Here is a 26100-nt window from a genome sequence, read left to right on the forward strand (position 1 = left end):
GTCATGTTAGCAGTACAATTTGATTGGATTAATAAGTACCTAGATGTAAATTGGGGACAAATATATATGCATGTCCATTCTGTGTTACTAGTAAGACATGGCCTTGGGTGAAGGGGAGGTATTTCAAAGTGGATATTGATGTTTTTATCACAAATTTATTTAATCTATGTAATGCTAATATTTGAATTTCACATCAGTTATTTTTTACTCAGATAGCAAATATAAGTCATCTGAAAATACATATTTTTTTTCTTTCTATTTATCCTCTTTCGAGGGACTTTATTTGTTCATATCATTAAATAATAGCTATTTACAACAGTGTTTAAATACAGAATTCATGCAGTTGTAACATATTATACATAGTACAGAACATGAAACTAATGTGACATAATCACTGACTAAAATAATGAAAACATTTTTGTAACTTTTGTAACTTCGTTTGTATCGAATTTCTTTTGATTACATTTCATATTGAGATAGGTGCGAATTTCCACCTTTAAAGGTAGGCGTTACTAATGCAGCTAGAAGGGATTAGACCACACAGCGAGCCAACGAGGTCACTGTGACAGGTGGCTATCTCATTAACTCAGCTCTCATTTAACATAAGAAAAAGAGGATCATGGGGGACCAACAGGCACCAATTTGGGAAGTTTTCTATATAGAGGGAGCAAGTAGCTACAAGTAGGACAGTGTGCCTTTAACTCTTTTATCAAATATACAGCATGTATCCTGTGCTTTTCACTTCCAAAACATTCTCTAATATAGTTTCTATAGATAATAAACTGAGCGAAGTTTAAAATAAGATTGACAAGATTCATTTCTCTTCTCTCTATTTCATAACCTATTAAAAGAATTTCTCCGTTCAAAAAGATTTTAAAATTAAACGTATCAATTAATTTGGATACAATCTTCCAAAAAAGTGAAACCTTCTTGCAAGCCAGAAGAAGGTGGTTAGTTGTATCTGGAATCTTACATATATCACATAGATTATTATTTTTAATCTTCCATTTACATAAATTGTCTTTACTGGGCAATATTCTATGAAGATATTTAAAATTAAACTGCTTAATTCTGTTGTCATTTATAAAGTAAAATTTATAATGGAGCACCGTTTTCCAGTTAAACTCATCAGGTAAACCAAAATAAGCGTTCCAGAAATAAATGCACGGCAGATCCTGTCTATTTTGTTCTAACATCAAATTATAATAGTGTTTGGCTTGCATGACCGCTACATCAATGGAGTCACCTGTTACTATTTCTATTATACTGGATTCCACTGCAGACGGTGGACTATTTACATATTGTAACCTATTACGTTATTTCTGCAACCAAAAATTCGGAAATGCACTTTTTAACTTTGCCAATTTGAAGGCGGAAAGTAATTCATTTTCTTGAAATTAATACAAATAGAATCAACTTCTTTCCAGATACCGTTTACTAAGACTTGTTTCACTTTAAAAATATTTTTTCTCATCCAGTTTGGAAAATACAATAACTCATTCATATCTTTAATATTGCTATTATACCAAATCATTTCATTTTCAATATCTGTTACTTTAAACATATCAGTGTATTTTAAATCAGCCCAAGAACAAAACATGTCAACATAAAAGTTAGGCAACTGTTTTTTTTCTACAAATACGACACATATCGCTCTTTTTGCAATTAAAATGCAAACAAAGTGGCAAATCCCCAATTTTCTTGATCCAATTTCTAAACAGTTTTTTTCTTTCTTTTTCCAAGCACTTTGTTCATCTCTTAAATATTTATGAATCCATGAAAGACGGAGTGACCGGCATTTTGACTCTAAGTCGATCATTCCCAACCCCCCCCCCTTCTACTTCAGGATTGTGACAGATGTTTCGTTTCACCTTTTCTGTTTTAGAATTCCATAAACATGTGTAAGCCAGTTTATTTATACGTTTAATTATTTTATTAATTATCTATTATTAATCTATTATTAATTATTATTAATTATCTGAAAATACATATTGTCAATTCATGTTTTAGTATACGAGTAACATTACTCTTATTCTGAGCTGGTTGCAGTGAAAAAAACTTTAAAAACTGCTGTGGGAGTATTTTCACACTTGCTGATTAAGGGGAAGTATGGAATCAATTGGTTTGCTCTACTGGTGTATTGGACTTTAATAGAGGATTTTGTGAATAAAATGATAGAATTCTGTATACAGCTTGAGGTCTGTATCCGTTTTATAACCTTTTTTAAAATACGAGTTTCTATGGTAAATTGTTTGTTATATCTTTACATTTTCAAGTATATTTATCGAATTAAATTAAAGCTTATCTGCCGTAGTTTACAGGAGGGATTAGACCGCTCTGCAAGGTCACTGGACAGGTGGTTATCTCATCAACTCAGCTCTCAATTAACATAAGAAAAAGAGGATCATGGGGGACCAATGGTCACCGATTAGGCATTGTTTGTAGTAGAGGGTGCAAGTAGCTACCAGTAGTGCAGTGGGCCTTTAAATAAATATGTATTGGTATTGAAAACAAATTACAAATTGATTATGTCTTCTTGTCTTTAAATTTGTTGTTATTTGTTTGGTTTATGCTAGGATTGTTCGTTTGTTTATTTTTTACGTTTTATTCTGAGCGTGCAAGGTAGTAATGTGAACTAATGTCACCCAAGATCATAGATTTGGTAATAATTTCTCAATCGGTCTGAAAACTAAAGGTTCTGTTTCAGGCCCATGTACAGTAATATAAAACAGATGCATATATCCATACATTGCGGTCTAATGGTATAAATGGTATAAGCGTTATACCAATCTACAGAGCACTAGATGGTATAAGCGTTATACCAATCTACAGAGCGCTAAATGGTATAAGCGTTATACCAATGTACAGAGCACTAATGGTATAAGCGTTATACCAATCTACAGAGCTCTAAAAAGTATACTACGTTATACCAACCTACAGAGTACTAAATGGTATAAGCGTTATACCAATCTACAGAGTACTAAATGGTATAAGCGTTATACCAATCTACAGAGCACTAAATGGTATAAGCGTTATACCAATCTACAGAGCACTAAATGGTATAAGCGTTATACCAATCTACAGAGCACTAAAAAGTATAAACGTTATACCAACCTGCAGAGCACTAAATGGTACAGTCAAACCTGTCTATAGCGACCGCCCAAGGTAAACACAAAAAGTGGTCTTTGAAGACAGGTTCCTTTGTTACATGTTTCAATGAGAAACCATTTTCAAGTGAAACAAAAAAAAATGGTCATTTTAGACAGGTGGTCTTTCCAGACAGGTGGTCACTTAAATGTAAGCAGGTTCGACTGTATAAGCGTTATACACTATGTACCAATCTACAGAACACTTAAAAGTATGAGCGTTATACAATCACTAAAAGGGTAACAATAAATTTGTAATTGATTCTGGCTACTGGTATCTTTCACATAGCCTTGAAGAAAACGTAGAACCTGAAAATTAAACAATTTTGGTGTAAATCTGGATTTTTGCTGTCCAGATTGAAATAATTTGTTGTTGCGCCCTGAAGATCTACGTCGATCAGAGCAAGGAGCGGTCAAATTAAGCCATAAAAGGGGAAGGGAGAGGTGTGGGGTGAAACATAATTGCCTTAAACATATATGAAGAGCAAGAACTTGTGCTGACTTCGAAAAATCGGAGAATAACCCCACTCCATTGCATTTTCCGCACCGCCCTCTGCAAAAAATGCAATTATACCCAGGAGTCATGTCTATTTATCTTTGACATAGCTGTCAACATAACGATTGGACTTTCGACTACGAATTCCGCCTATTGGAGTGACTTGTACGTTAGCATGGCTGGAAAAAACAACTGTATTTGCTGCAACTGATGCCATAGGAAACTACTAGCTGGTGTTAAAAGAGATTCACGCTACAATGAAGAACCTGCTAATTGTACAGTCACTGGCTCTGTTCAGAAACAAATTTCATCATGCAGCTATTTCTGTTTATGGGACAGTAGCCTGCAATGCACCCGCCTCTTATATAGTAAGTAAACCGATACAGCTAGAGATATACTATATAGGCTACGTCCAAATTTAGATTTAAGTTATGAGGTCAGGTATAGATTGACGTACATTGTCATGATATTATCATGTATGGAATAGTGAAACTGTTAACAAATTTAACAACTCTTAGTCTAATTGAGAGAATTAAGAGTTTAGGCCTAATATAATTATGAAATAATTAAAACATCGGGCACACATAATATACATTGGACTACATAAAGTTGTGGCATATCGGAAATTTAGCTATAATAAGCCTCTACATCTTGACATGTTTAAAATATGAGAGCACGTTAAAAGCAATTCTTTTTAAAACAACAATGATATAGCATGATATATTTTTAGTCGAATATATCACGAGTGACAAGCTGTTGACGATCATGACTTTAGCCAGAACACAACCCCTATCTTGAAACACGACTATGCCTTTTTAGTGACCTTTGAGCTGTGTCTACGTGATCTAAAGTTCCTGTCTTCTGAGCTGCACGTTTCTTTTTAGTTATTTTTAGTTATTTGTTTAGTGTAAACATTATAAACAATAAAAGGCAAATATAAGAATATTAGGTGACTATAGAAAATGAAAATTCATTTGTTAGCAACTGAGCGACTAATTCCAAGTGAAGAAGGATATTGAGATACCCAACTCATATCCGAAGACAAAACAGGACAATAGGGTACAACAAAAAGTGTCTCTAAACAAACCTGTCTCCGGATCCGGTAGGGGGCGGGGGGGGGGGGGGCGTTTACCATACTCGAGTACATCAACATCTAGCTTTGTTTAGCATTCCTATTAGCGATCCTATATTTGGCTTCATTTTGAAATAAAACATAATAGCTTGCGACCTTGAATTAAAGCTTGCTGACAATTTACACTTACTAACACAAAACTGAAAATAGAAACAAAAAAGGTTAACATTATCAGCTTCATATATTCTTGCTACACACAACAGAGCATAATATCCCCCCCCCCCCACTCAGTGTTATTTAGGGTACGCATATGCTCGTTCCCTCTTTTTGACACATTTTCGAACCCCCCTTTCGCGGGCTTTTCCTGCCTTGGAGACCCCCCTAAATCAGGAAAAATGCTCAATGTACCCCCCTAAATTCGGAATAATTTTTCAGGAGTCCAAAGAGATGAGAGAGAAAAAAAGAAAAAACACCCCCTTTTTAAAGAAATCTCCGGGTGAAAAGTCAAATACACCCCTTTTTTTACAATTCTCGGGCCGGACTTTGTCGCACGAAAATTACCCCTTTACCGGACATTTTGGTAACACGCATGCGGTCATTCTGACCCCCTGAGTAATATTAACCCCTTGACTATAGAATTCTTATATTATTTATAGGTTTAACACAGAAACCTGGTCCCAGGAGGTAAAGGGTTAATAATGTAGCCAATATACAAGCTGCAACTTGGCACTAAGTACGTACGTGTTTCTCTAAACGTGTCTTTTTCAAAGGGGGAGGGGGGTCTTATAGGCACATAACTACATCATGAACGTAATCAGATGATATGCAAATATTCTAGTAAGATATTATTCGTTTATAATGATGTGCCATCAAGCCCTTGCTTTATAGATCAATGTAATATTCCCTTTGGAGTTTGATGGCAATCTTTATTGGTTTTGTAGACTTAAAGTCACATGCAGGCAATATACATGTACATTGAAAAAAAATCAAGCGCACAATATTAGACCCCTAGGGGGTCTAAAACCTTCATAGACTAAGTATGCCAGGTCACATTTGACGCGGCGGTCGTGCGGTCTAAAATATCTACGGACAATAGCAATTATATGACCGCCTATATTATTGTAAGTAGCCTATCTGTCGATTTTTGGGGCGTACGGCTGCCATATCCTAGCCGTAGAGCAAATATAACCTATATGCCTAGGTCACATTTGCTCTACGGCTAGGATACGGCGGCCGTACGCCCCCGAAATCGATATTTACTTGCGGCGGCCGCAGAGAATCTGCGATGGCCTCAGGATCACCCTAGGGCGTATCTCTATATTTACAGGCCGTACGGGTCGCCGTGGGATTATAACCCGGAGTTAGACACGCCGTAGCCATGCCGTTGAGCGGTTCCATGGCGACCATACATCGGGCGTATGGTAGCCTTGCTTTGTATATACTCCAGGGGTGAAGCGGTAGCATCAGTCTGGCCGCACGGTCGCCGTATGGTCCCCATTTGGTCGCCTTGCAGGCACCTTGCGGCTACCTTGCGTCTGCCATAGTATTTGTCAAAAAGCTACGGCCGCCGCAGAGACGCCCTAAGACGACCGTGCGTCATCACTTCAAAGGCTGTACGGCAGTCGCAGATTTTCTGTCTCCACAATTTCAAAATACGCCTTGCGGCTACCCTAACATATGTGACCGCTACCGTATGTGACCGCGGGAATGCTGCGGCGGTCCTATAATTGCTATTGTCCGTAGATATTTTAGATCGCACGACCGCCGCAACAAATGTGACCTAGGCATAACCTAGTGTTCGATGGACTTAGACAATTTGTGACTGTCGCAGAAATATTTTACAAGATATCAATCCTAAAAGCTGAAATCCCTAAAAATCCTGAGAAATCCTACATTGGTAATACGGTAATGATTCATCAGCTATTCGGGCATCATTTCAGAGTGGGAGGGAGGGGGGGATTATATGTCTTGGTCCAATAAGAACTTTCTAGTTCCAAACCTCAACTGTTAATAAGCGCCCTTTTCATGTAATTTCTTCATGAAAATATGCTAGGTAACAAAACTTACAAATAGATCTCCTCGCTATCTATGTAGGCCAAAGATAGTCAAGAAAGTATCAATTTGATCTGAAGAGGGAGAGCTGCAGGACATCAAACATGGTGGCCTATAAAGCTAACGTGGGATCTCCAGTGTGTGATATTAAAACTCAACTTGCCAAGTTCAAGTCGTAACAAAATATATATTAATTAGAAAGGCATGGCATTGTTTCGTTTTGTATTGTTTATAGAAGCTAGTATACCTGACACTTCCTTTAACAGCATACCACTGTATCATCATACGCACAATACCCTGGTTTGGTGAGTACAGAATGGCTGGCAGAAGCAATGGGAACACGAAAGACCCCAGATGGAAGACCTTTTCGAGTTCTTGACGCTACAAGAATCGGCATGGAAACAGGGAAGGCACACATACCTGGTAGTCACCACATCGACATCCATTATCTAACCGATGAGCACTCTCCCTATGGTTTCACCGCCCCGACGCCGGAGAACTTCGCCGACTACGTCGGAAAGACGCTCGGCATCGACAACGACACGCACGTGGTCCTCTACGAAGGCAAGGTCAAGGTCATGACAGCACCTAGGATGTGGTGGATGTTCCGCCTCTTCAATCACGACGCCGTCTCCGTACTCGACGGCGGATTCCAGCAGTGGGTTGGGGAGAACCGAACGGTGACGGAAATACCGACGCCCGTGCCAGAACCGGTGGAGTTTAAGGTGACTGAGAGACGAGAGGATCTCTTCAAGAGTTACGAAGACGTCCTGCAGAATGTAAAGGATCCTAAGATCCAGATTATGGATGCCCGTCTTGTGGAGTGGTATGATGGATCACAGCCCTCTGTTTACGAAGGTGAAAAATCCCTTTGTATACCCTGCTGGAAAGAACACACTCATTCACACACATTCACAGTGTGAATCACAGTGTGCTCCACAATGTTAAATTGGGGCGTTTTTACATTGTGGTCGATTCGTTTCACACTGTGGTTCACAGAATGGATAACCGGAAAGGGAAAGAACACACTCATTTACACTCATTCAAAGTGTGAATCACAGTGTGCTCCACAATGTTAAATTGGGGCGTTTTCACATTGTGGTCGATTCGTTTCACACTGTGGTTCACAGTGTGGATAACCGGAAAAGGAAAGAACACACTCATTCACAGTGTGAATCACACTGCGTTCACAGTGTGAACTGTGATTTCACACGGTGATTCACACTGTGAATGAGTGTGAATGAGTGTGTTCTTTCCAGCAGGGTAGTCACCCTTTCTCAATAATTACCTTTCTCATCGATCGTCATCTTTCATCGGCAGGCCTTTCCTGATCGTCACGTTTTGGTCATTATATTACACTTGAATGATCAGTCATTATTTTTCTCGATCGTCACCCTTTCTCTATGATCATCATCTTTCTCTTTGATCGACATCTTTCTCTTTGATTGTTACTTCTTTCTGATGATTTATTTGCCTTGGTCGTTACCCGTCTCCCTGACATCACCTTTCTTTTTGATCGCCTCCCCTACTCCTTTGATCATCACCTGTCTGGCAACATAATTAATTGTTACCCTTTCTCTGAACCTCTTTTTTTCTCGCTAATCATGCTGATCGTCAGCATTTTCTTATATCGCAACCATGGTCACCATTTTCCAATTATTCTTCTGATCATCACATTTCTCTTTCCTCGTCATCTCTCCGACCATCAGATTTCTTTTCGATCCTCACTTCTCCCTGATTGCTCATCGTCATTAGTGTCTGTGCTCCTCACGCTTTATTCTGATCATACCCAAATCAAACAGAATGGAAAGGACAAAACATTATAAGGTTAAAAGTTTCAAAGCCTCTACAGAGATTTCCTCATAATGGGAGAGGGGGAGGGGGGATTGGGTTCTGATCACACCAGCTTAGACATAACTCAATGAAATATGCAGAACTACCAACAACCAACACAGTCGATCGCTTAAAAGATGTTTATATAGTCTCTTTCTATCTCATCAATGTTCATTGCTGTTATACTCTTTGATCATAATAATAATAATAATAATAATAATAATAATAATAATCTCTTAAAGTCCACTCCGAATTTTATTAAGTTAAACCGAAAATGGAAATTCTTATTGCCCAATATTGATCGTGAGCCCGGCAGCCATTGAGCAGCGCCAGATCGACGTTGCTCTATCCCTTATTGTTGAACGCCAAACAAGGTAGCAGCAACTCCCGTCTTTTAACGTCTTTTGGTATGACGCGGCAGGGGTTCGAACCCACGACCTTTCTCTTGTATTTTCATATTGAAATATTTTCTCGCCCTACGTAATCATTCTCCATGCGCAGGTATCAACCTTGGAATCATGAAGATGGCGACCAATATCCCTTTCACCAATCTCCTTGTCGATGACGGCTCCGATAAGTTCAGGTCACCCGCCGAACTCAGGGCCCTCTTCAAATCCAATGGCATTGACCTGTCTCGACCTTTGACCGCGTCGTGCTTCGTGGGCATCACTGCCTCCATCCTGGCCCTAGGCGCCTTCCATGCAGGGAAGGAAGACGTGGCGGTGTACGACGGATCGTGGGAAGAATACTCCCAGAAAGGACCCGAAGATTCAATGAATTTATACACGTATGAAAAGGAACCTTAGACCGCCATTTTGTTTTTGTTTTTATTATGAAGGTTCAGATTAGTAGGTTTGATAAGTGAATATAATATTGTTTTAAAGGTTAACATAGACGAAGATTCATCTCCTCGAAGGTTCCTTCTAAGGTTCGATGCTCCAAAGATTCAATTAGCCAAAGTTGTAATTTAGTATCAGAAGGTTCATTTTATATCCAACGGGTCACATATCCAAAGGTTCATTTGTCGGAAAGTTCATTTATTCGAAGGTTAATTTCATCTCACAGTGTAGTTGATATGTCGGAAATTGTATTTATCCAGCTTAAAAATAAAGGAGATTAATGCCATAACATGATGACTAACATCAGGTTGATGTACCTTGGGGGAACTATGAATTGTTTGGGATCAAATTAATGACCTTTCGGGATTGTCGATTAATAAACCCCTGGTGTAGGAAATTGGCGAGGACGGAATTATGAACCGGCGGAATATCGAACACGTCATCTACATGTATTTGAAAACTATCTCTATAAGTTAGATACCACAAAGTTTATTCATATCCATCATGCGCTTTTTAATGGCGATATTTGAGGCTGCTTCATTTCTTGTACAAAACGTTAAATTCCTTTGAAAAAACGCGTTTCTATTCATGTTTATGCTACAAGTATAGATCTATTTTTAGCGATTGCTTTGTTCTTGACCATTAAAAAGGTACTGAAATAATAGAATATGATAGGAAATTACGTAATAGAAGTATGCAGAAAGTCAAGTTCGTAAAAAGTATTCTTGTATTATGTTCCACAGGACTGGTATTGACAGCGTCGTAAAAGTTTTAGATTTTTCACATTCTAAACTGATTTTGAGCATTAATTATTCATCACTGTGCAAACGGCATGATTGAAAATATGAAACACATCGGAAGGTTCTTGTGTAGTTCTCCTGTTTGGCACAATACTACTATTGTAACTCCATTATCATTACCCAGATAAAAAAAAAAAGGTCAACAAATTAAGTCCACAGCATAAATAAGATCCATGGGTGGTATTCCGGTAGCGCGTACTAAGTTAGCGCGTACTTAGTTAGTTCACACTTTTATGGAGTGCCTGTTGCAAACTAATTTACCCTGTACAGATTATTTTAATCCTTCAATGAAAAGTGTCCAAAAAATAAATTTTGCAATGAAATGGGAAGAAAAAGATAATATGAGTATGACCTGAATTTCAACAAAGTCTTTGGTAGATTATCTTTGTCATGAATATTGAAGGAGGAAGATGAAACCTAGCATTCCATAGAAGTGTGAACTAAACTTATTGTTTAGTCTGGACTTAGTCCCAGCTTAACTTATGAGAATACCACCCCATATGTTTATACGGTTATATGTTTTTATCTGAATAAAGATTTATTTAAACAACAACAACAACAACAAAAATAGACATATATATGTTTATACGATAAAAAGTATGAGGCAGACTACTGGACAGACGAGTAGTTTTTCATATTAAAAGTGATACAGAGCTCAGTATAGTCAATGTAACTTGTTATGAAAAACAATGAAAACAGCATCATAATTAAGTACTCGTTGACTCATAATGTTAATGGCCTATATAAACGATATGACAATATAAAGAATAGGATACGAAAGGGGTGTACATTATGCCTAAGTTATGTAAACGTTCATGTACGGATAACAATGGACAAAGTCTAATGTACAATTGTACATGTACGTGAACATGTATTTCATTATGAAACTGGTACCATAATAATGATTCAATAGTGTTATAAAATTTGATTTTGTTTTAAAACTTAGCACGGTGCAGCTTGTTTCAAAATAATCGATTCGATTGAATTTCTGCTTGTGTTATTGTACCTTAATTGAATGGCACTTAGACTTTGTATCACGCTTATGTGTAATAAACAGAGTTCATTTGTAATCTTGGTCAGTTATTCCGATCATTTATGTTCAATTGCCAAACGTTAAATCGATCTGTTCCTATGTCTATGCAGCTTTTTTCTTTTTTCAGCAGTTCTACATTGCATGTATCAGTGTTTAATTTGCCTGAAACTCGCATTCTTATTCTTGCAAATTTCTATGTAACAAAATAAACCTGGAGTACTAAAGTTTGATTACATTATTTCACACTTTTTTGGCAATACCATCTATAATTTTGTCTTCCGTATTAGAGCTTATTAAGAAACCCTTCCCAGCCCCCCTAAAAAAAAACAATGGGAATTCAGTTCGGTCAAATGGTCTGCCCAAACATAGTGCGATGTGGGCAAAAAGATGACGCTCCCATTTGGGAATGATGCCGCCCCTACCCGTTCGCAATGTATGGATATATGCATCTGCTTTATATTACTGTGAATGGGTCTGAAACAGAACCTTTTGTTTTCATACCGATCAAGAAATTATTACCAAATCTATGATCTTGAGTGACCAGGCGCGTACGCAGGATTTTTTTCAAGGGGGGGGGGGGGGTTAACATTTATAAATCGGGCCGAAAATTTCGCAACGACTCAGCCAGCCGCTGAATAAGCGGGGGAGAGGGGGGGGGGGGGGGGGGGGGGGGTAAGAGGACACTTAGGGGGGTTAGGGGGTTATGGGGGGTTTACACACAGAAAAATACCAAAGGGGGGTTTAACCCTCAACCCCCCCCCCCCATGTGTACGCGCCTGTGAGTGACATTAGTTCACATTACTACCTTGCACGCTCAGAATTAAAAAAAACAAAAAAATTAAACAAACAAACAAACAATCCCAGTATAAACTAAACAAATAACAACAAATTTAAAGACAAGAAGACATAATCAATTTGTAATTTGTTTACAATATATAAAAGCGGAGTTATTATTATTATTATAGAGATCATGGGGCAGTCACCATGGAAGGGGCTCCACGGCAAGAAATATATTGGTGCTATGCTATCTTATAGCACGCTTAGCAATTCAATTTTCATTTTTAGCACGATCGCAACTCCTTCATAAGAATTAACACAATTGCAATGTGACGTACAAGATTTTTCGTAACTTCTTGAGATTGTGTTTTCTTTTCTTTTCTCGTTCCCCATTTTTTCCTTTCCTTTCCTTTCTTCAAGTTTCATCGGATCTGGGAATGGGTCTTTAAATTTGCGCGTGGAAAACAATTAGATCCTTTCTTCCTTTTCAGTCACTAAGCTTCTGATCAGTGATACTTCACATTCAGTCAAATAAAAAAAAACTAACGCCACTTGTCTTGATTGGCAGATTGGCAGATTACATCAATGGACACTTGGATCACCTAGACAAAGAGGGCATAACAGTCTACGTCGATAAACGCTTTGTCACATCTTTCAACTTGAAAAACATAATCAATACTCGCAACCCGGCCCCGATTAATTTGTAACAGGAAGGCAATAATAGTCACTAGGAGAATTTGCTTCAATTGGTTTGTAAATCCATGTTACAAAGGAGACATTATGAAAAGGGGGAGGGATAGATCTTCGCTTAATCAAAAGGACACATTTAATTGACACATGTTCTTCGTCTTCGGCTGAATAATCAACCCGACCTCCGATGGCCAGTGTATCTTAATATGATCACTTTTATTTTGCATGGTACATGAAAGATATTTTAGGCTCCTTTATTTACAGAAAAACATAAAGGGGTGTAAAGAATGGTCGCGTGGCAACATATGCGAGGAAGTGGGGGGGGGCAGGGGCGGTCGCACCCCCTGAAACGAATGGGAGGCAAAACGTATTTTCGCCCCCTCTAAAAAAATTCCGCATGCCCCTTTATTTATCAATAGAGGATTTCAAAAAAGCGATACGCGCATATCGTGGAAATCTTATGAGAGGGTGGGAAAGCGTGTGTGTATTTTATTATAGGGGTGAAAAGTGAGAAGACATGATCCCCTAAGCACTGGCGTACTGATGGGGGGGGGGGGGGGGCTTGAGGGGTCAGTTGCCCCCAAATAAAATTAAAACGTGGTTTTTCTAATTCGTTACCAGTGATGTACAAATGTTGCTGAAATGACATGATTTTCCGGGACTTTTTGTCAATTTTTTGTTTAATTGTACTTTTGTATGTGTTTGTTGAAAAATTACAAATTCCCAAATTCACAGCCAGGCAAAAATATGCTTATTTGGAAGCCTTTAAGTCGGGACCTGCAGACCGGCGGGCTCGGGTGCTCGGTGGCTCGAGCCCCCCCCCCCCCCCCTCACTCTTTTGTGATATGTTAAAAAGGAAAAGAAAGAAAGAGAGAAAGAAAGAATGAGAGGTATCAAAATATGCTTATCTGACCGTAATTAAAAGATAGACCGTAATTAAAAGCCCCTGGACCCCACGCTAATTAACGCTCTACCTGATTTTAATATCCCACTTTGAAAAACGTTGCGCGGAGCCTGCATGTAACATGTACGAGTGGAGGTGATGCAGATTTTATTATTCTGCCCCCACAAATGTTTTTAATTATTACGCCACTACCCCCTGAAAGATGAGCCCCCTGAAATGTTTGTTCCCCCCCCCCCTTCCATCCCAAGCTGCTTCCGGCGCGTCTCCGTGGCAAGGGTAAAGATAAGCAAATTAACTCATGTACGTCCACTGAATCTCGAACGTTTTCTTTTACTTGGAGCGAAGTTGTTATCTGTTTTAATTATTCATCATCATTTCAATCATATTCAATGTGATTCTAAAAATCATATAGGATACTTCCATCAATAATTCCTAGGTCCATCTCAACTGGCAGCATGCCTGAATAGTTTATATTTGTGATAAGCATCTCAATCAAGATCTATATATTCTATTTTCGTCAAATTACGAGATCATTATCAGCATTATAGGCTCTTGCTAAACACCTATTCCAAACAGGATTGATGAATTTGTTTTTGAGAAATATATTGAAATATAGGGCAACGTTTCGGAGGCCTACCACTCACTTTTTATAAAGGACAATAGCTTTCATATCAATGTCAGCACTGGGTCAGATATACATGTCAAAAAGCAACTACGGTGTGAGCTCAATTCAGAGGGTTTTAGTGTCATATTTCCGCAAATGTTGTTGAAGATATATATTTCTAAATAATTGTGTTGGTGGAAATGAAAATAACTCGATTCTGTTTTGTTGCACATCGTACATAAGCTCATAGGACACAGAGTTATCATACACTAGAGGGGGGGGGGGGGGGGGGTCGGTCGAGGTGTGACACCCATGATTGTATACTTGATGGAAGATGTGTACCTCTGTCGGCAAATATTATCCGACACCCCCCCCCCCCCCACTACTCCACTACCCCTCCTTACAGATGGTCCAACGAAACTTCAGCGCATGGGGTCTTTAAAGGCCGTCAATACTACTGGGCCAAAAGGGATTAAACCACACAGCAAGGTCACTGACAGATGGCTATCTCATTAACTCAGCTCTCAACTAACATAAGAAAAAGAGGATCACGGGGGACCAACAGGCACCGATTGGGGAAGTTTTCTATATAGAGGGAGCAAGTAGCTACAAGTAGGACAGTGGGGCTTTAAACAAACAACAATTTGGTCCTCATCGTTCGCTCATTATCACATTCAAGTGTGATAATGAGGGATAAATGATTAAAGATAATGATTTCCTTGGTTTCTAGGAGCGAAGTCTGACACTGCATGCTCTTCAGATCGAGTGTAACAAACTTAGCATGCGCTTTCTGATTATTTACACGATTAAATATCCTTCGTGCGTGGCAAGTATTTCAGCCTCTTTCGACAAATTGATTTCGATTCCATCTCCTTCTCTCCATCGGGGAGGTGTTATTCCCCGAATGCATTCATCAAGATTTACAAGGCGATTTCTTTTGTGCCATATCAGCTCTAAAAGAAAGTCCCGCTGAACAAAAGCAGGCGATCAATCGCGGCGATCGATTGATAAATGGACAGATGGGAATTGCACCGAGTTGTCAAAAGGCAGGGGCGGTGTGCACAGTATTTGTCTCTCCAGATGCAATTGTTATTCTCAACAGGCATATATTTTTAAAAGTATGAGAGTAAGTTGTTTACTCTGATGTGGTTCTTAGCAGCCATCTTTTTTACCTTATCTCGTCTCTACCTTTCGCCACTCTGACGATGACGTACTTTGGGGATGAATTTAAGGCCTCCTGACATCTTGTTAGCTTTTGTTTTGTTGCCGCCACGTTATAAAGCTTTTATCGAACCAATTCGTAATCCCTCAAGGAAAGTCGATCAGATTTTAAAAGGATTAACATTGCGATGTACAAAGGATGCGGTTACGTGGATCTAATTACTAATCATTAATCGGCAGTGTTGCTCACGTTCACCTTTCTCGGGGACGTCTCCTTTCATAGTGCAGAGATGAATTGGATAAGTGTGTACTAATTGGTCGATTGTCTCCGTTATGTTCCAAGTGCACCAACGTCTATGGAATACATTTTTGAGGTATGTCATTGCAAACGTCAAGGAATAAAACAACTGAATGAAAAGACAAGTTATTAACCGACATCTCAAGAGCGAAGTTCAAGTTCGACTGAACTTTGTTTAGATCAACTGATAAGGGTTCGAGTAATGTTGTGCCATCACGCTGCATTATTTGCGTCAGTTTTTTTAATTCCGTAGCAGGAAAATGGGACACATTGACGACCAGGACGTGAGTTATTTACAAAACATTTTTATCGACAGCATGTGCTTCTGGTTAGTTTGCCGTCTTTTAACGAACATTGGAGAGGGCATATATGTTATATCATAATTGTCTACACTTTCGCATTAATTCAGAATTTGTAAGTATGATTGATTTTGAAGAGGTGAATAGTTTCCAGCTGAACATATAGCCCACCGGCAATAAATTAATCGTGATAGCTAGTTCACCTCAAAGGATTTTCATTCAGAAAATCGAATGCTGATTTCAGATGTTGGCGAATAAATTTTTGACAAATAGGCCTCGGCATTTTCGACAGAGTTCATTGCAATGTATCTGTGCACTTGATGTTAAGTGGTGTAACATGAACCATACTACGGGATGAATGTGAAGTAGGCCTATGCCTTACATCTAGATCGAGCCGCAAACAAATGCAGAGCATAAGACAAACTTCAAAACAAACTGCGTTGTGTAAAACGCCCAAACATGAATACTGTTTATGTTTGCTTTAACGTGTACAAGTCGACTGATTAAAATGAAAAAATGTCTGGACAAAATCAGACGATGACATTAAGATGAGCAAGAGGAAGGAGAGTCATCACCATGGCAGTGGTGTAGTCAGGAATCGGCCCGACCATACCGCACGAGAGGGTGACGACCGTACGAGGAATCGACGGCTGGCGGACGTCAGAAGAGGGAACGAGAGTAGACATCAACTTGAGCTCCTCACTAGTGCCCAGGGAGGGAGTAAAAAACACTCGTCGACGCCTTCATCGTGGAGGTCGGAATCGAGAGCCTTCGAGACGTTGTCGGTGAAGGAGAAAAGAGAAATCATATTCCCGAAACCGCCTGAATTAGAAGCCAGACATTCTTGCCCAGCGTTGCCGGCAATTTCTTCGTCGTTGGGACTTTATCATGACATTAGTTATTCAACAAAGCAGAGTCCTAAAGCAGGATCAAATAGATCGCTACATGTAAGCGCAAATTTTAAAACAAAAAAGATGAAGCAAGACGGAAGTCTAAACCGAAACTTTCCAAGAGATGAACAAAGAATAGTGAGGACAAACTCTCTGGATATTATTGCGACTTCTCATCACCCGCCGTCAAAAGCTGCATCAAAATATAAGATGGGAAAGCTTATTTCCAATTTAACATCAGTACCTGCAAAGAACCACCATGCTAAATCAATTCAAAACGAATCAAAGCCGTTAAGAACGTTTAGTGTCCCGGATATTACCAATCCCAGTCAGTCTTCAGAAACTCGCCTTAATGTCAAGGAAGCAGACAGTTCTAGCTCAAATAAAGATGGAAAGGAAACCGGTCTAGCGATCTTAACAAGTCGTCGTTATTCTGTTCTTCTTAACGGTGGCACCTTAGCAACAAATGCACCGTATGTGGACAGAATCGAAAGTAAGGCCATTGGTCTGAATCAAACACCTAAAGGTGAGACTAATCATCAGAGGAAAGATCTCGACAGTGGTCTGCAAAACACAACAACCGATAGTGTCACTGCGGCAAAAGGTCGCAAAGATCATCTGCAAAAACCTACGACTGTTCCTCTTAAACGTGAAAGTGTCCATTCGCCTAGTCGCCGCCACGGAAGGCATCTGAGAAGCCACAAAGAACTATTCGCTTTCCAGCAGGACTTGCTGCTTCCTCGATACAGGAAGCTGGCTGGGATAAGTGGTAACGATGCCGACGATGCTATGTCGCAAAATGAACAACGGTCTGCAGACGCGAAGACTCGACGATCGGATGCAAGAGAAGTCTTCGAGAAGGTTCGTCTTATCATCAAGGGACCGGATAAAGTAGAGACTGTCACGAAGCCTACAGGTAACTAATCTCATCATTATTTTGAATGTGACTGTAACGGTCAAATCATTCATTAGGCCTGTCAGTCATGGGAAACTAACAGAAACCGTGAAAAGCTAAGTACATTCCTTCCAAAGTGAAAAACTTTTTTTGTACTAGAGTTATAAATTCGAAAAGTACCACATGCATCAATAAAAATCTTATGGACATAACATACATTTCAGAAATGTAGGGGGAATGAATCGTTTAAAAACATTCGTATACATTATCAATGTTTCAATTGTTCATCAGATTTGCTACATTTAATTTTAGATGAAGTTTATCGACAAATTTGTAATAAAATTATTTGATTAATGCTTACAATTTGGATAGATTGGACTCGTACTGAACTCCCAAAGAATATGTAACAATTGAAATAGAATAGAATTGCATTTTATGAAGCAACTCTTGTCACTTTTCTCTCCTTTCTGTTGTTTCCATTTCTTTCAGATCGTAAAGTTCCTCAAATGATGCCTATCTACCTAAAGTCAGGCCTGCCTTGTGGCTATGTCGACTCGTCCAATAAATGCGATGCCTGGTTGTACGCCAATGACTTTGATGATTGAAATAAAGCTATATATGTGAAAAGGCTTTCTGTTATTTGAGACGTAGTGAAACAATCGATCGGGAAACGATGCCCAAAGGCGAGGATGATCGTCACCCAAACAATATCGACTGTCGTCTGCAAAAACACGACGGCCGTCGATCGTCTGCGAAAACAAACGACAAATCATCTAGAGGTTGTCGCTTCCATTTTCTAACTGTCTATCTAAATGATACTAATCTGTTGAAAATCGTGCTTGCCATCATAGTCACGTGAATATGCCGAAATTGTTGTCGTAAATCTGATGCCTGGTTGTTGGCTAATTATATGATTGAAAGCTGTGTTTAAACCCCTAGATCTAGAGGTAATGGTTTTGGCAGTGCGAAGATTTTCATAAGGGGGTAGCAACTGGAGGGCAATAGTGTTTGTGGAGGAGACGGCTTAAAGATTCAGAACCTGACAATTTTTCATATTTCACCAGCCAGCCGACCTCGCTCAGTTTGGGGTGCCTATAAAAATTGCCTATGAAATTCGTATTTTATGGAAATTAAAAACATTTAATTGTTTTACGAGATCTAAATGGAATGGAGAAATACCAAGAATACACCCTCACAGAAAAATATATATAATGTCGATTAGTAAAATCAGAACAAATTGGTTTCACTGAAATAGTTATTGCGTCTTGTTCGCTTTGTTTTTCCTTTATTTGGCCTAAATTATTCTAAGATTATGCCATATATTCCATATAGGCTAGTCATATTTACAATGAAATATATTGCAATGTTAAAATAATTCGTTATAACAAAATATGTTTTTCTTTACTATGGTTACATTACAAATTCAATATGAATTATTTTTAATTAAAAAAAAAAGTAAATTTAAACGTGCTTGAATCCAGCTGTAATAGCTTTAAAAAGCATTTTAAAGTTTGTTAACGAAATCTTATCGTTCAAATTAGCACAGAGAAAAATGGCCAATTTTATTTTCTGTTTTCAGAATACTTTTCTCGACATGCTTTGGTAATAAAAACTATTGATATATTTATCGTTGGGACATTTTCACCTGTTGTGTGTATCTATTGGTAATCCTGATGTTATAATGATGTTCGAAACGTTTTTAATAGGACATTTGACATTCGTAGTAAGATTATAAAGTAGAATTGATAGTTTATACGTTCCAAGATAATATTAAGTCTATTTTTGTATACTAGATGGCCATGGCGCTAAGCAAAATTGCCAATTTAATGAAAATTTCAAAGTTGTGTAATTATCTTTTATATCTATTCAAAATGGACTAATAATATGAATACATCATATTTTGTTATGTGACAAAATGTAAGTGTTTCAAGGTCAGCATCATTTAAGTCGTAGAAGTAATGTGTTTAAAGGAAACCTCACCCCAAGTAATAACTTTACCAATCCTAAGAGATTTATTATATTAATCTATACAATTCCCCACAATAGTGTATGAGAGAAACTTAAAAGGTTTTGCTATTGATTTAAAAAGTCTTTCCATCGAAAGCTTGGTGCATGACATATGTACAACTTCACCAAGAACTTCACATTTTCAAGAAAATGGCTACGCCCATGTCATGCTAAAAGGCATCACATCATGTCAACAAAATTGTCGTAAGGGATATTGTACATCAAAGGCCAGGAATACATCTCATTTTTCAGAATACCTACACTTATTCTTTGGGGTTTTGGTTTCCTTTAAGGCAATATTGACCTCCGTAAGTCTAGGTCTATACTGTTACCCTTTTATCATAATTTATTGATATATCGTACCTCTTTTCACATTTCTAGCTATACTTACTACTACTACTACTTCTACTACTACTATCTATCTATCTATTCATCTCTCTCTCTTTCTCTCCCTGTTATTATTACTGTTTCTTTCCACTTATATACTATCTCTTATAAATATGTTCCCCTTATTCTTCCTGACATCTTTCATGTATCATTCTCTTTTATTGTTTCTCTTTGTATTTTCTGGGACTCAGTAACTGCATGATTCTCACTCACTATTTACAGTTCCCTTTGTATGTCTTCTTCTCTCTCACCCACCTTTGCCACCACCCCTCTCCAAGTACATACTATTACCCCCCCTCTCTCTCTCTCTGTCGATTCCTATATATTCCCCTCTATCCCCCCCCCCCCATATCTCACTCCCTCCCTCTCGATCTCCATTCATCTTTCTCTTTCTCTCACTGAAGTTACATGCTATAAAATTTATTCAAATTATTGTTCCCCATCAACTCTCTCCGTCTCTATCTCTCCATCTATCTCCCTCTCTTACTCTCACCGAAGAAACATGCTGTAATGTTTATTCAAATCGACATCCTTAATCAACCTCTCCTCTTCCTCTCTCTCTCTCTCTCCATCTATCTCTCTCTCTCTCTCTCTTACTCTCACCGAAGTAACATGCTGAAACATTTATTCAAATCAACGTCCTTCATCAACCTCTCCTCTTACTCTCTCTCTCTCTCCCTCTCTCTCCCTATCTCTCTCTATTCAATCCGTCATTGATTTTAACATAAATATATGTACCAGTCTCTTTCAATTTAACGGATGCTCCCTGTTCATATCATGTGACAAAGCAGACAAAATAAAGTACAATTAAACATGTGCTTTGCTTCAGAAATAATTTATGCAACTCTTTGACATAATTTTACAGAGCATAACAATCAAAAGAAGAAAAATGCATACATCAAATTGTATGCATAAAGCTATGTTAAGAACATTTCATTGTAAAGTGGTATTGCATATTGACAATCAAATGCCAAACACTTTTAATTTCAATAAAATCGAAATATAGACAAAATGTAATTATATTTTATTTAATCATGCATTCTATAAGGCAAAGTTATTTTGATGTTTGGTAAATAAAAGGGATATTCCAATATATGTACCTGTGGTCGTTGTTTTATCTTTTAATTTCATTTGGGTCAATAGTGTGTGCTGTATGAAATGCCATAATATCCCTGTTCAAATTTCAAGGTGTGTGCAAAACTGTTGAGAATACCATTGCCTTTTGTACCTAATGTTGTTGATATATACGCCAGTGATCAAAAATGAAAACAAACTTCATACTGGGTTTAAAACCCAAGCTAAATCGCTCCAATAAGTCTACTCATCAAAAGACCACCAAATATCAACATCTACATACCACACAATAGGCGGTGTCACACAGAGGCCAATAATCCGGATTTTAGTTATCCTCTTAATTGATGTCTGTCTCCAATTATCCCATTAAAAATCCTCTAACGAAGCAAGAAAATTCTCCCTTGAAAGGATTTTTCAAGGGATTTTTTAAGGGATTTTTTGTGTGACACCGCCTATAGTAAAATAATTCTACTACTAAAATAATTGAGAAGATTGAGTCATCATGGCTGATTTTTTTAAACCATAAAAACCATACATCAGGAATTTCAAAGCTATACAACTCTTGTTAATGGTGAATTGGTGATCTATTTGTTGTTGTTTTTTCTCAGTTGGGAAACGTTGTACAAATGCCAAAACGATTAAACTTTGGAAGTTTGGATGGATTTTTGCCATAGTCCCCAAATAATTTGGTAATAGGTATACATGTTCCCTATGTATACAATATATACATTCCATTACAAAGATAACCTACCAGTATTTTACTGATTGACAAATACAAAGTATCAGCATAATCATGCATAGCAAAAATGAAAGACCGAGCAGAAAAAGATTCTCTAGATAATACAGAACAACTTTTGTTGAAAATGATGTCTCTCTCTTTCATGTTTCAGGAAGTACGTGTGGAAGTATTCTTATTTATCAGGATAATCTGGTCTGCCGAGAGCCAGAATGGCATTAACTCTGATACTTTACAGTGTAGAGGCCCTTCTTGCTCTGAATACAGTATGTGAATAAATCCTAAAGGCATACTTGTGTTTTACATCCAATAATACAGCTTATCCCCATAATGTGCATTACTATAAAACAAAAATTGCCCATGGTTGTTGCCATACACTTGCAACTCATTGACGTACATGTACTAGAATAAGGACATATCATCCGCTGAGAGAAAAAAAAGGATTAAACTCATTTCATTTTACACATCATTAACACCCTTCTGCCTCTCAACAAACGATATGATGAAATTTTTTGCTAGGACCAAAAGGGTGACAACTCCTATCCTACTACATTTTGGCCCATATCCATAAAACATTAATGAGCCTAGATGTGAACTACCTATGTATTCATTTTGTCATTGGAAAGCGTCTGGGACTTTGGTTGGTTGGTTGGTAAGTTTTACCCGACTGCTAAGAAAGCATTGTGTGTATGCTCGTAAGTAAGCAACCAGGGGACCGACAGCTATAAGTCCTCTCTGAGGGACTTGGTTTCATATCCGGACCTCCGGTTACGAGACCACTGCTCTACCAGTAAGCCACCGCGCCTCACTCACTGCACTCGCTGTCCGACAACGGGAGAGGAACTTCCAAATACAGAGTCCTTTGTTGTATCTTCAGCCTCTTCCACTGACCACCCAAGGTCCAATTTGTCAATGTCTTACTGACATCTGGCATGTAATTATTAGATTAGTAAGGTTTAATGGGCCCAGATGAACACCCTCACGGCCCTCACCAAGTGATCTGATATACATTCTGGTGTCTAATAGAGACGCAATTAACTTGCCTTCTAAGAATCGTTCAATGTGAAGTCATTATTGATTTAAACATAATTAACAATTGATTGAAGTTTACTTGTTTGAGTAATAAGAAAGCAAGGTTACATGTTTGGAAGGTCATAGGTCGCCATATAAAAGGATTATACACTGCAGCTGTTAAAGGGGTCCAAGCACCCCCCCCCCCCCCTCAGTAGTTTATTCATCATAACCCTAAAAATACAGAAATCACTTCGGCAAAAATAAGAGTATGGAATATTTTTCGGATACCTTTACACAACAGTTTGAAGAAAAAGAGAGAAATAGGCAGCAATTGTAATATTTTGAAGCTGATACATTGTACTTCCAATCTGATCTATACTGACACAAAATCCCAAACTCACAAATCAAATTATTTTATGGTGAATGGTCTCCTTAAAGTGACTTGGTAACATTGTTGAAAGTTGATGAAAAAATTGCTTAATTTTTGTATGAAATGTTACTTACTATATTCCTTTTACTGTACTAACCCTCTGACATGAAAAAAATTCTGAAAAAATTCTCAAACTACAAAGATATCTATGGTTTTCTTTGAAGGCGTCTATGTACGACACCCTCTAACAGTGATTAACAATAAATTCTCCCAACCATTTTTCAATTTTCCCAACCGTGTTTCCATGAAAAAAAAGACAATAAAACAGGCTATAAAAAATCTATCAACACTTAAATGTCTGGAATGGAATGTAGAGCCATTTTATTGCTTAATTTTGTGAGATCAGATCAGTTTTTCCCAATTTGTACCATGAATAATGGTCCGTTTTCACTCAAATTTTCAGATTATCTTTAATTATACATCTAGCATTGAAGTCACTACCTTAATTAGCACCACTATCTCTCATCTGAACAATGTTACCATGTCCCTTTAAAGTTTAAAAAGCAATGAACTAGATACAAATAAATGCCTCGATCATCTAAGAACACTATACCTCTTGGTTTGATCCCAAGTCATTCATTGACAAGACCACTTCTCCATCTTAATGAGCCATCATATAATCTTTATCTATATTCTACTATACCACAAGGCCAAATCACATTGATTTTATACATTTATGGTACTGGCAAGTTTTATTGAAAATCAATAATATTCTTAAAAGACATTATGTGATAAATCGCAGGCCACTTAAATAAGAAATCCCATTCAAGATAATTGCATAGATAATGGACGGAAACTCATTTTATTAGCTGGTGACGGATTAGTCTATCCGGCACACACCTTTTGAAAAAATATTCTGCCATTGGGTGTAGCAATATGTAATCCCATGTTTTAAAGCACTTCAAAGAAAACAAAACTATGTTCAATACAAAAACAAAAGAAATCAGTTAAATTTCTTTAGAATATAATCACAATTTCATTGCAGTTGTGAACTTTTTTGAGATTTTGATGTCACTTTATTTGGATTCTTTGTGATTTCATTTTCTGTAATTACCAGAAAGTTCTTAAGAATACCTGTATCCTTTAGATACTAAACCATGATCAACATACATAAATGGCCATTCTGGGGAGTGTTTCACAAAGACTAAGATCAACTTTAAGTTGGACTTAACTATGGCAGGCTGTACATGCCACTGTTTTCTCTAACCATTTACTGCACGATATCTTCCAATCAACCCACTGCATATTGCTGTACATTGCAACAGTGCAGAAATCAGAATGCACATGGGAGAATCACTTTGTACAAATGATTTTTAGGTTTAGGAAATATCTCATGGCGTCTCGCTTTCATTTTAGACATTTCTTCCTACAAAATTTGCAGTTTAGTAAGGCAAAACACTGTAAACATACTCATGGATATATAACAGTAGAGGCGCACAGCCAGTAATGGGAGCCTCTTCTGTCTCAGATTGTTTGTATTGTCAGAGGCTTTTGTCAAGATTTTTGGTAGCCAATTTGGGAGACAATCTCCTCTTGACAGTTCAATTTTTCTTTGTTTAAATTCGCTGCAAAGGATTACCTTGGCTCAGCTTGAAAGTAAGCAGATTCCTCTTGAAAAATTACCTCTATTGACTGTCCCCTACTTTGGTTTTTTACCACATTATTTTGTTCTGATCCACAAAAAAAAAAAAAAAAAAATGGGCTTTCCTCTTCAGGGAGGCAAAATTGTGGCTGGAAAAAAACTGCCTTGTTGGTGCTATTTCTTTTGTCCTGTCTCTCAAGTGGGAGAGAGTCTCCCACTTTGGGCATGCACCTCTACTCTATAATGGAGGATGGTAGACCAGACTCCTTCACCAATATCTACAGCTCAGGGGGGTCCCAACATGACTGGCCACGCACCAGTGTCCAGAAAAAGCGGCGAAAGGTTTTTTTTCTAGCTATACGGCGGCATCAACGCTTTCCTTAAAAAGGGGTCAGTGTTTTCAAGTACTGATCGCAAAAAAAGCAAATTTTGCAGATTCACAGGTTTCGATGTTTTCTTTAAAAAAAAAGGGTCATTTCAGAAAAAGTGCGATACGCCATTAGGGTCCATTTCTAATGTTGACGGATACGGGTGGGTAGCATTTGTGTATGAGAGTGACCCCCCCCCCCCCCCCCCCCCCCCGTGGGATCTACAGTTTCTAACACATCTGAATTGTGCAGTCTAAAGTACGCTGTTTGATATAAACCATTAATATAAAGGCAAGTGGTGATGATCAGGCATGCAATTTCATCTTCGGAACAAAATCCTCTTTGAGAAGCGATGCATGTTTCATCTGCTACAGTTTCCTGTGACTCAACCCTGTGATATATATATAAACAACATGATTTTTATTTCTCGATTTGAATACAGTGTGCCTACTGCTGTGTCACACTAATTCAACCTTAACAAATTTGTCAGTGCAGAAATATCATGATCAAGTCAATCCAGAGGCAGTTTATCTAGTGATTAGTGACCTTTAACCTCGCTGCTACCCTTGGTCCAAATTGACAGAGCTATATGCCTTTGCAGTTTCCCAAGGGTCAATTTGAGAGAACCAAGGTAGATCTGCAGGTTGGAAGTATGCACTGATATATCTATTGGTTTAATGTAGGCCTGTCTTCTCTATCTCGAGATCGCCAAA

The 26100-nt window shown here is 38.1% G+C and overlaps 2 protein-coding genes across 2 annotated transcripts; both read left to right on the plus strand.

Annotated features, from left to right (window-relative positions):
* The first annotated feature begins 3566 nt into the window (after positions 1 to 3566).
* On the plus strand, positions 3567 to 10375 carry LOC591646 (thiosulfate sulfurtransferase). Its single transcript, XM_791200.5, has 3 exons — positions 3567 to 4010; positions 7033 to 7624; positions 9101 to 10375. The coding sequence occupies exons 1-3, from the start codon at positions 3900 to 3902 to the stop codon at positions 9403 to 9405; spliced, it is 1008 nt and encodes a 335-aa protein (XP_796293.4). The 5' UTR covers positions 3567 to 3899; the 3' UTR covers positions 9406 to 10375.
* A 4862-nt stretch (positions 10376 to 15237) lies between these two features.
* On the plus strand, positions 15238 to 19521 carry LOC100893362. The gene is made up of 2 exons (XM_003723459.3): positions 15238 to 17810; positions 18279 to 19521. The coding sequence occupies exons 1-2, from the start codon at positions 16553 to 16555 to the stop codon at positions 18392 to 18394; spliced, it is 1374 nt and encodes a 457-aa protein (XP_003723507.2). The 5' UTR covers positions 15238 to 16552; the 3' UTR covers positions 18395 to 19521.
* Positions 19522 to 26100: the final 6579 nt, after the last annotated feature.

This window comes from Strongylocentrotus purpuratus, unplaced genomic scaffold, assembly GCF_000002235.5.
Source record: "Strongylocentrotus purpuratus isolate Spur 01 unplaced genomic scaffold, Spur_5.0 spur5_scaffold_3, whole genome shotgun sequence".
In the NCBI taxonomy this organism is placed as follows: domain Eukaryota; kingdom Metazoa; phylum Echinodermata; class Echinoidea; order Camarodonta; family Strongylocentrotidae; genus Strongylocentrotus; species Strongylocentrotus purpuratus.